Source organism: Phragmites australis, chromosome 21 (assembly GCF_958298935.1).
Source record: "Phragmites australis chromosome 21, lpPhrAust1.1, whole genome shotgun sequence".
NCBI classification, from domain to species: Eukaryota; Viridiplantae; Streptophyta; class Magnoliopsida; order Poales; family Poaceae; genus Phragmites; species Phragmites australis.
This window is the reverse complement of record NC_084941.1, coordinates 16435877-16447374: the sequence shown is the minus strand read 5'-3', so window position 1 is coordinate 16447374 and position 11498 is coordinate 16435877. Positions and strand designations below refer to the sequence as shown.

At 42.9% G+C, this 11498-nt stretch overlaps 1 protein-coding gene across 7 annotated transcripts; it reads left to right on the top strand.

The window, feature by feature from the left end:
• The first annotated feature begins 888 nt into the window (after positions 1-888).
• On the top strand, positions 889-5455 carry LOC133903377 (SEC1 family transport protein SLY1-like). Of its 7 annotated transcripts, none has more exons than XR_009907234.1 (6): positions 889-1044; positions 1142-3044; positions 3389-3468; positions 4258-4600; positions 4702-4815; positions 5123-5455. XR_009907234.1 is itself a non-coding variant. In XM_062344731.1 (3 exons), the coding sequence occupies exons 1-2, from the start codon at positions 1014-1016 to the stop codon at positions 2983-2985; spliced, it is 1875 nt and encodes a 624-aa protein (XP_062200715.1). In that variant the 5' UTR covers positions 889-1013; the 3' UTR covers positions 3389-4251. The 7 variants fall into 7 exon arrangements, 2 of the variants coding, with proteins under 2 accessions (XP_062200715.1, XP_062200713.1); XR_009907236.1 differs by having other exon boundaries at positions 4702-4950; XR_009907238.1 differs by lacking the exon at positions 5123-5455 and having other exon boundaries at positions 1142-2985; positions 4702-5109.
• The last annotated feature ends 6043 nt before the right edge of the window (positions 5456-11498 follow it).

Sequence of the window (11498 nt, the reverse complement as noted above, 5' to 3'; positions counted from 1 at the left end):
AGCTAAGACAATAAATATTACAAAGGTTATCATTTTTTTATTTCTACTTCTACTCAGATGTGAAAATTTCATTTCCATTAAAATTTCATAAGTTGTATGCCTCGTTAATACACCATGAAGTCCTGCCTTTTTTATCGTATTAATTTCAAAGGATTCTTATAGAGGGTTTCAGCCATACGATTTTTCACGTGAAACATGTTTAAAACCTACGATTGAGTTATATAAAATTTCTATGTAATGGTTTCCTATGCCCCGTAGGAAATAAAATTAGCTCAAACTTTATATTATTTTTTCTTTGAGAAGCTCAATGCACATTCTCTCTTTACTCTCTTTTGTTCCCAAAATCTGTGTTTGTTTTTGTGTGAATAATCTAAAAGCAACGTCTCTCGTGTTTCCTAAGTTGCCAAATCCTGACCGTGTACGTTATGTGCCAATACTGGTACGTTTTCCAAATTTTTAGGGAAACACATTGAAAATGAGGGTCTTTTGACATGGTTGTAGATTCTTTTAAAATGTTCCGATGCTAGTTTCTTCCTTCAAACGTTTATCTACTGAATTAAAATTATTTTATGCGATCGCTTTACTAGCTAGACGAATTTTGATTTTTGAAAGAAGATGATAGTTGTAAATGAGAAAAAATGATCGAGAAACAAAAGAAACTATATTTTACCTATTTCTTTCTCGTAGTGTAAAAAAGAAAAAAATATTTCTCCCGTTATGAATTCAAATTACTTATCAAAAGTATATTTACTAAGTATTCCACTAATAATTCTAAGCAGAATCCGAAAATTTTTAGTAGCAAACGCACCCATAATGCACTAGCTTCGCATCGAAGTCAGAAGCCCCAGAACAAATCGACGGCCACGATTGGATCGTTGGTCCAGAAACAATCAATCATAGTCGCCCAGCTAACTACAGGTGGTTCCTGTTCCATTTTTTCTCCCCTCCTCTCACCCTCCACCTCCAGATCCGATCCGAGTCCGATCCACGCCGGCGATCACCTGAGCACCGCCATGGCGCTCAGCCTCCGCCAAAAGCAGCTTGGTAAGCCCGAATCCTCCCCCCATTACCCCCTTTTCTTTCTTCCTCTGCCTGTGTGTGTCCATGGCTGCTCTAACCACGCTCTCTGCCTCGGATCCAGATGTGATCGTGCGGATGCTGCACCTGAACCAGCAGCAGCAGCAGCCGTCGCCGGACGGCGGCGAGGGGCAAGGGGAGGACGAGGCGTACAAGATCCTGGTGATGGACGCCCCTTGCGTCTCCCTCCTCTCCCCCGTGCTCCGCGTTGGCGACCTCCGCCGCCACGGTGTCACCCTCACCCTCGGCATCGACCGTGCTCGGCAGGCGGTGCCCGACGCTCCCGCGGTCTACCTCGTCCGCCCCACGCCCGCCAACGCCGACCGCATCGCCGCCGACGCCGCCGCAGGCCTCTACGCCTCGTTCCACATCAACTTCTCAACCTCAGTCCCGCGGCCCGTGCTCGAGCGCCTCGCCGCCGCCTGCGCCGCGTCTCCCGGGGCCGCGCGCCGCGTGGCCCGTGTAGCCGACCAGTACCTCGACTTCGTCTGCCTTGAGGATGGGCTCTTCTCCCTCGCCCAGCCGCGCGCGTACGTCGCGCTCAACGACCCCGCCGCCGCCGACGCCGACATCACCACGCTCGTCGAAGCCGTCGCGCTGGGCCTCTTCTGCGTCGCCGCCACGCTTGGCGCCGTACCCGTCATCAGGTGCGCGCGCGGAGGCCCCGCGGAGATGGTCGCTGCCGCTCTCGAAGCCCGCCTCCGCGACCACCTCCACGCCAAGCCCAACCTCTTCACAGAGACCGCGTCCGCCGCGTCATTCCAGCGCCCTGTCCTGTGCCTGTTCGACAGGAATTTCGAGCTGTCGGTTGGGGTACAGCACGACTGGAGCTACCGGCCATTGGTCCACGATGTGCTCGGCTTGAAGCTGAATAAACTGAAGTTGCCGGCGGAGAAGTACGAACTGGAAGACTCCGACAAATTCTGGGTGGCAAACAGTTGGTTGCCATTCCCCAAAGTTGCTGAGGAAATTGAGGCGCAGCTTGCCAAGTACAAGCAGGATGTGGATGAGGTGAACCAGCGCACTGGTGGTGGCAAGGTTGGGGTTGAATTCGATGGCACTGATCTGATTGGCAACACCAAGCATCTCATGAATGCGGTGAATTCGCTCCCAGAGCTGACAGAACGGAAGAAGATGATTGATAAGCACACTAATATCGCAACAGCATTGCTTGGGCATATCAAGGAGAGGTCTTTGGATGGATACTGCGACTGCGAGAATGATATGCTCGTGAATGGCACTGTGGATCGGAACACGCTGCTGAGTCTCCTTAGAGGTAAGGGTACCAAGGAAGATAAGCTCCGGCTAGCTGTAACGTACCTATTGTCCTTTGAGACACCACCATCATCTGAACTGGAGCAGGTTGAGGCTGCGCTGTGGGAGTCGGAAGTCGACATGTCTGCATTTCAGTATGTGAAGAGGATAAAGGCATTGAATACCCAATTTGCTGCTGCTTCAGGCACAGCAACAAAGAGCAACATTGTCGATTGGGCAGAGAAGCTTTATGGGCAGTCCCTTAGTGCAGTGACTGCAGGTGTGAAGAATCTCTTGTCAGATGGGAGGCAGCTGGCCTTGACAAGGACAGTTGAAGCTCTGATGGAAGGGAAACCAAACCCAGAGGTGGACGACTACCTCTTGTTCGATCCACGGGCCCCTAGGTCAGGAACTGGTGGGCAGTTTAAAGGACCCTTCAGAGAAGCTATTGTTTTCATGATTGGTGGTGGAAACTACATCGAGTACAGGAGCTTGATGGAACTAGGACAACGCTCACAGCCTTCCAAGCATGTTATATATGGTGCAACAGAAATTCTTAGTGGTGTGGAGTTTATTCACCAACTTGCGGAATTGGGACAGAAAGCAGGATTGGGTGGTGGAAGCAGCAACCCACCACCTGGTCCAGCACAGTAGGTAGAAGCTTTTACCAGACCTTTTGATGTTAAGGAGTGATTCAAGCTTCAGAGATTACAGTAAATATGCTCATACCACACGTTTTTATTGTAAGGAGTGATCCAGGTTGCATAGATTGTGGTATCAAATTTCCTGAACTCAGGTTTTTGACCCTGCATTGAATGAGTTGTCAATACATAACTTTGTTGTTATTTCAATTTGGGAGTCTAATGTGGTAGATGTCCATGTATGCCCATTTTAATTTGCTGTATTGTGTTTCCTCTTGCACCCTTTTTGTTTACTGAGAAATTGTTGGTGGAATCTTGTTTGCACAATCCCAGAAATCAGTTCATGAGTACTTATAATAGAACACCAATTCTGATGTTTGGATAAATTGATTTTGGTTGACATTTTGGTCTTCCAGGCGGTTATATATTTTCTTGCTGCCCTTCTGCTGAGCATATGTTAGTTTCTGGGACTGCAAATACGTGATTCACCATGTTGGTAATATGTGTTTCTTCCTGCCCTTCAACATTTGCCGATTGAGAATAAGTATGTTACTCGAAGAATATAGCAACTTCATAGTTGGATGCTTGGATTTGGGGAATGCATCGTAGCGATTTGAAGTTGAAGGCAGTATTAACTGTATGACATTTTTTTTATAGTAGCACAACTGGGTGAATTGTGCTGTTTCCAGTATGTATGTATTCTTTCTGTAAAATTAGGGGATTATTATATAGGGGTACACATTTAATGAGAAACTGTGAATCTAACAAAGAGTCTTCAACCCTAATTCTGTTCATCTTCAGCCACCTCAAGCTGAGGTTGCATTCTATTTCACGTTCACGATCAAATCCCTAATAGGCTACTTTAAAAAAATAAAAAAAATCCATAATAGGCTTTGCTCCAGCCATAATTGTTGTATAAATTTTCTTCACACCCTTACTTTCACTCTGATTTTGCATCTGAGTCCCAAATCTTCTGCACTGTTGTCAGTTGTGTCCTTCCGGTCAAGTGATTGTTAGAATTCCAACCATGTTAATGTTTTTTTGGTTTCTCCATGAACAAGTTGTATTCCTGCACATAGTCAAATTACATAATATGATGTATTTGCTGGCACACCAGAAAATCCCCTGAAGTTGTATACTACCATATTATTGTTTTTCAGTTGCAATGCATATTCCCTATTCATTTATTACTTTTATCTCCATGGTACAACTGGATGTTTCTTCTGCTTCCTGCAACAAACTGTATCACTATGCCTGATCTTCATGGATCCTTGTTTTTTGTCAGATTGATCTTCATGGCACAACTGGTTGAATGGCAGCAATGTCTTGCTGAACCTTAGTGATGTTGATCCTGCATTGGCCATCCAATTTTATCCTGATATTCATCTCAGAAAGAACTGTGTTTTCTGTGTGCGGCAGCGAAAACTGGTAATCAGGAGCTGAGCCAGTAAGTTCTCTTTCCGTCTGCTAATACAGCCTCTGCAGGTGGCACGTGAGGCGGCACATGTCGTCGATGATCTCACGTTCTAAATCCCCCTCTATATCTGCTTCCAAATCATCATGGATTCATAGCTCCTCAGTTGAAACTGTGTTCTCTGAAACGGCACCCTGCTCATTAAAAAGAAATGGTGAGATAGTTCGTGCTAAGAAATCTCAACTTTGCTTTTGCTCTTGTGTTATCTGTAAGTAAATTTTAATAGACGCTGATGTACTTTTGATGTTGTACCAGGAAAATAAGTTGTATGTGATCCATGATACTGCTTACCTCTCCGTATACCCTGAAGGAGCATAACTAGTGTGACAACAGCATGCAAGCTGAAGAACATGACAGTGGGAGAGGAAGGTAAAGATCAAAGTTACTGAAATAGCAATGCAACTATACCAGTAGAAGATAACCTGGCTGGGGTTGCCCATGAGCAGATGACGAAAATGTTCTTCGCCTTCTTATTTCTAGCCTGATGTTCTTATTTTGGCAAAGGTTTCTGCTCTGTTTCTGTTCTGACATTTTTCATTGGCCTTGTGGGCATTTATACACTGTGTATTATGCCGGACGAGACCCTTTTGTACACTTGCACTGGACATTATGAAGCCAAAAGATTAATTCGAAATTCCCTGATCACTTGCTAATGCTTGTTCTTGTTTGCTTGCAGGCAGTTATCACTTGGTTTTTGTTCAGTAAACCGGGAAGGTGGAACAAGAAGTTGTCAGTCTGGTTGCGCTTAAGCAAAGCTATCATACACAATTGCAAGCAAAAATCTTACAACTGGCATCAGATTGAAGGAGCACGGTGTGGTGCATCAACAGTGAAATTGGAATGGCCCCGGATGCATTTTAAAGGGTCTGCGCATGATGCAGTTTAGATGATCTGCACATTAAGGGTTGTTGAACAGATACAATGTATGTTTCTTCGTATGATTGGTTCATCAGAATTTCTCTTATGCTTGATCTACTATGGAAGTATTGTGATATTTGTTTCCTTGGCATCAGAATTTCTCATCCTTATACTTGATCTACTCCCTCTGTTCTTTTCTTTCTTTCTTAAACCAACTCCTCCCGTTCTTTGTTTGACATCCTCGAAATATTCGACTGCCAATACACTTAAATCTTTCTTTTTTAAACCAACTCCCTCCATTCTCCTTTATTTGATATCATCAAAATGTTCCACCACTAATATACTTAAAACTATATAGGTGAGCTAGTTAAGTAGAAAAAAAGAAGAAGATTAGGAAAGGAATAGCCTCCCTAATTTGTTAGGACGAAACTTGAAACATTCACTCTGCAAAGTAGTCTGTATAGCACACCCAAAAGCAGGGGAGACGCACTACTCATCAAACAATAGTCGAACAACTTCAAATCTTTGTTTCTACACGTTTCATAACAAATTAAGAATACTACTCTGGAGAATTACAGAACGCTGTATGCATCTTTCCAGTAATATTCGCAGGACAATATCTTTCAATATACCCAACAAATCTAATGATTCAACACTCTAGGAAAGGTTAAACAATGTTCTACAACTGTATTTAAATCTACGGAAAAATCTCAGCTTCACGATAGGCTCTGCAATGGCGACCCAAAGTGAGTCCTTGTACCTTCAACTTTTGTGGGCTTCTTAAAGATCTGAACATGTCTAAATGGTCAATATCGATAAGCTCCATGAGCTGTATACATCTACAGTATCAGATTTTGAATACAAGCTCTAGTGTTCAAATTTTGAATTCAATAGGAATGTAGGGTATTACAGAACACGTCATATACCTTTAAAGTACTTAGTAAGCGTGTAGCGAAAATGACTCTATTAGGTTATAATTATGATTTTGATGATTAATGGGAACATAGTCTCTGGACTAACATGTTTATCAAGAATATATATTAGTGGTCCTATGAATGCAGCATATAAAGAAGTCACCATAAACAGGACAAAGTTTTGTTGAATTAGAAGAAGTCGCAGAAAAATTGACTACACCGGAAGGTCCGGTGCTCAGAGGGCTATACACACCGGAGCATTCTTGTCAGAAGAAGCCAGAGAAGTTTCTATACATCGGAATGTCCTGCGCTTGGAGTTGAAGACATCAGAAGTTCACACCAGAGCATTTGTTGCAGAGAGGGTGCAATAGTGAAAGATCGAAGACCAACACATCGGAAGGTCCAACGATGAAAATATGTACACTGAGATTTCACCGGAGCATTTAACAGTGTGTGAAAATTCCCAAAATGATGCTTTTGTACAACCGAAAGGTCCGGCGATGAAGATTATGAACATTAGAGCTTTTGCATAGAGAAGAAATGACGTGGTCAGGCTCAGGTCGACACACGAGATAGTCCGGTGATGGAGGAAGGTTACACCAGAACATCCAGTGTTCAAAAGAGTTGATAAGTGGAGTTCTAATGCTTATTTTATGATGGTGTACACACCGGATGGTCCGGTGAGTACAAACTATCTACACCGGACTATTCGTTGTTCATAGTAAAGTTAAGCCATTTGAGCAACAACTAGTCCGCGAGGTTGAGTCTATAAATACCTCTCCACTCATTCATTTGAAGTTGTTGAAGTCTAGAGAACCTCATACATACCTGAGAAGACATCCAAGCCATCCAAGTGCTTAAAGTGTTCATCGAAGGCATTTAAGCAAACTATTAGAGAGTGATTAGTGTTTATAGGCTTAGAGAGAAGTGTTGCTAGGTGCTGCAACCTAGAGAGTTGATCAAGTAGTAATCCATTGAGCCTTGGTAGCTCAAGCTTGTTGACCCTCCGACTTGGTATGGAGCGACAGCAAAAAGCGTGTACGGGGACATAGAGGCCTTTGCCTTGGTGGCTAAAACTCCGAAGTGAAGACGACATACAAGTGACTGAAAGAGAGGTTAGGGGTGAGACCTTGCCTTGGTAGCTGGGTGGCTCATCGTGCTTGAGGTCTTGTCTTGGTGGCTTGGTAGCTCAAGAGCCATGACCAAAAGAGTCTTGGCGACCGAGAGCATATCCTTTGTGGAGCTCCAATATGAATTAGGTGTAGCTTGTGTGCCACCTATACCACGAAATAAAAATCTCTTATGCCGAGTTTGCTCTCTCTATCTTATTTACGTTTTCTCATTTACATACTTGCAATTTATCTTGCTATAGTAGGTTGCAATCCTCTTGAGCGGTACAATAGATATACTAGATAAATCTAGAGCATATTTAGATAGAAATTAAGATAGGTTTATCTTGTGAAGTTTTTGAAGCCATTAGTTTCTAAGTGTCTTAATTCAACCCCCCTCTTATGACATCATCGTTTCTCACAATTAGTATCAGAGCCTTGTACTCTTGATAAGATTTAACCACCTAGAGTTATGATATCTAGGGTTGGGATGGATATGCGCTCAATATTTCGACGACACTAATTTTTCCGATGGAAAATTCTAATGACTTGTTTTCTTCAAACCAAAGGGTTAGATGTTTGGAGGGTCATCGAGGTAGGGATGAGACAACGCCTCACAAAAAAAGAGAGACAATGCGATGCATTAGGGAAGAGTATCTTTTATCATCTTTATGTGTTGATGTATTTAATCGTGTTTATTCTCTCACCAATGTGCATGATATCTGCACTAGTCTCATTGAAATACATAAAGGCATAAAGGATGTGCGGAATGAGAAATATCATGTGCTATTCTCCAAGCTCAATAATATTAAAAATTTTCCTATAAAAGTGCTAATTACATGTACTCACATTTGAATATTCTTGTCAATGAGATTAATGGGCTAGCTTTGACGCAAATTGGAGATAAAAAAAATACTCCAAGCTCTTCTTCCAAAGTACAAGCTAATTGTCTCCATCATCTATGACAACCATAACATGAGCAAGATGACTCCAAGCCAAGTACTCAGCAAGATCACCGCCCATAAGATGACCTTGAACGCGGGGGTTGAAGCTTCTTCCTCATCCGGTGCCAAGACCTTTGCTCTTACAAGCAAACAAGCTCCGTACATCACATGAAGACAAAGATGAGTAGGAGAGAGTAAGAGTCAAGCTCAAGTGAAGATGATAGAGATGAAGATGAAGAGAGCGGTGAAGAGGATGAGCAAAGCACCTCAAGTGATGAAGTGATGGATCCCAAGGTCGCCAAGCTCATCTGACAATTAGAGAAGAACATGAAGAGGATCAAAGCTAAGATTGATCATCCAATCTTCATGAAAGACTTGGTCAACACAATTGATAATGTCAAGAAGGAAAAGAAGACCAAGAATAAGAGGGAGACAAGGAGAAGAACCAAAGCATTTGCAAGTATAAGAAGATGGGTGAGCGAAGATGAAGAGTCAAGCTCTAGCGATGAGAGCCTCAGTATCCACTCCTCCAAGAGAAGCTCTTCCTTAAGGTCATCACCACGTAAGTCGTCATCACACAAGCCATCATCTCATAAGTGCATTATGGCCAAAGGTATGGAAAGCGATGTAAGTGGTGATGAATCCGATGAGGATTCTCCCTCCCATGAAGAACTTCTTGATTTGATAAATGAGCAACAAAGGGCCTTAAAGAAACAATCTAAAAAACTTAAGAAATTCAATGCTCTCAAGGACATTCATATTACCTTTGTTTCTAATTAAGGCAAAATTTGAGTCCATTGAATATCAATCTAAGGTCCCTTTGAAGCAATCTACCTCTCTCTTTAATTCTAGTTCTAAGATAGATGCTTTCACTTCTTCTGATGATTTGATTGATTTATCTAGCTCACCTCTTTGTAATAAGGCATGTGTTAAGAATGTTGTTGTAGAAACATCTAATGAACTCATTGCACAAGAGAATGATGAACTTAAGCAAGAAGTAAATAAGCTCAAGGTACGATTAAAGGGCAAAGGACATATCTAACCTCCTCAAGATAATCGTAATAGCATGGTGAACAAGCTTGTGAAAGGGTCCATGGTGACATATGTCAAATGCCATAAAAAATGTCACAAGTCCTTCCAATGTAAGTAAGTCAAGAAGGAGACCAAAAAGAATAAGAAGGCGATGAATCTCTCCAACATGATCTCTAACCTCTACACCAAGTCCAACTACAAGATGAAGACCAAGAGCAATCACTATAAGCTCAAAAAGAAGGATAATGGCAAGGTGGTTGCACACATGATTGGAAAAAAGGACCGGATGTGGAACCAACCTATTTGGGTGTCCAAAGAAGTCATCACCAAAATGAAGGGATCCCAATCATTTTGGGTTTCAAAGAAGACTTAAAGTCTACGTAACTCGGGGATTTAGAGACTTGGCTCACAAGATGATGTGAATGTTCAAGCATAGAAGCCAAGTGTACAAGATTAGGTGTATTAATGAAGATCATGATCATCATATACCCAAATCCCTATCCAAATGTGAAAGGTACATGCTCTCAATTTGTACCTTTGCCTTGTCTAGGATTATATGCTCTCAATTTAATTTATTGCAATGCCTAGACTAGATTTTTCATATGATAGGTTGCTTGTGTTTTTCTATTTCTTATAAGCAACCTATATGGTTTATTAGTAGTAGGTTTTTTTCATGGCCTAGTTTTACATTTGATGTCATTTATGTGCTATGAACCAATTTATATGGTACTCTCCACATTGTTATCAATAACAAGTGCATATATCTCATAAGTATTCAAAACTTGTATGCACACATTTAGGGGGAGTATATCCTATGAGTTGTAATTTTGAGACTAACATGTATTTCAAACTCTCGAGGCTGTTAGAACCAAGCAAGGAACCATCAACGGAAGCCTGGACATCTCTCCAAATTTGCGGAATGTAAGCTAGACGGCAAGGTTCCATCCTGGGATGATTGAGAAATACAATATAAGTACAAACCCATTGAGTTTCTCTAGATCTATACCATGGCTATCCAAGCGGCTGGTGGGGATAAGGAGGTAATAGTGAATTACCTCCCTACCGCTCTCGAAAGGGCAGCCATGACATGGTTGACCAACCTATTAATAGGAACAATCTACTCATGGGAATAGCTATGCGATGTATTCCGAGCTAACTTCCAGGGTACATACGTTCACCCCGGCAAGAAAAACAATGTCTACCGTTGTGAATAGATGGAGAATGAAACCTTACGAGAGTTTGTGCGCCACTTCAGCAACATCCGGAACAACATCCCCAATGTCAGCGGCTACGATGTCATACAAGCATTGACCCGGGGGGTCAGGAGTAGGAGATGCGTTGAAGATATCACCATTCAGGAGCCTGAGGCGATCAAGTAGCTTATGAAGATCGTCGATGAGTCCGCTAAGGATGAAGACACACTTCTGTTCGTCAAGGAGAAGACTCAAGGTAACAAGCGAGCTCAACCCGGGCTAGAGGGCGACATGGCAAAGGCCAAGCGCAAGAAAAACGCTAAGGGAGGTAAGGACAAGAAAAATAATTCTGCAAAAGTTTTTGTAGATCTGCTTGACACCCGTCCCGACAAGCGTCCCAGTTCCTCCTAGGGCAAGAGCTCTACATAGGCTCCGGTGAATACGACAATAAGCCTTGGTTCAACCTCCACCAGACCTACAACCACAACTTCCATGGGTGCTACCTCTGGAAGAAGATGGTCAAAGCGAAGGTCAAGAAAGCGGCCAAAGGAAAGAAAACCCAGGTCATGGCCCAGAGTAGGGATTTCAGCCCCAGTGGTTGTGAGGATGACACGGATCCGATGTCTTTTTAGTCGGATGAGAGGACGATCGGCTACATGTTTAGTGGCTTTGCATCCTACGAGTCCAAAAGGTAGTACAAGACAGTGACCCGAGAAGTCTAAACTGCCATCCCCAAGGATCATCAGGCCGTTAAGTGATCAAACACTGAAATATCCTTCGGCCAAGAAGATTGCCCTCATAAATTCGTATAGCCTGGCCACTTCTCGATATTGGTCGAGCCTACGCTAAATAATTATAGGGTTACCTGAGTTCTTATCGATGGGGGAAGTTCTCTGAAGATCTTCTTCGCTAATGCAATCGAAGGGATGCAGATCTCCCTGTCTGCTATCAAGCTGGTTACTCAAACCTTCCACGGTATAGTACCCGGATCTTCCACCACTC

What these genes read in the sequence shown, in the direction of transcription:
- LOC133903377 (XM_062344731.1), top strand. Translation starts at nt 1,014, where the DNA reads ATGGCGCTCAGCCTCCGCCAAAAGCAGCTTG. An exon ending in CCTCCGCCAAAAGCAGCTTG is followed by an intron (nt 1,045 to 1,141) that starts GTAAGCCCGAAT and finishes CCTCGGATCCAG; the next exon opens with ATGTGATCGTGCGGATGCTG.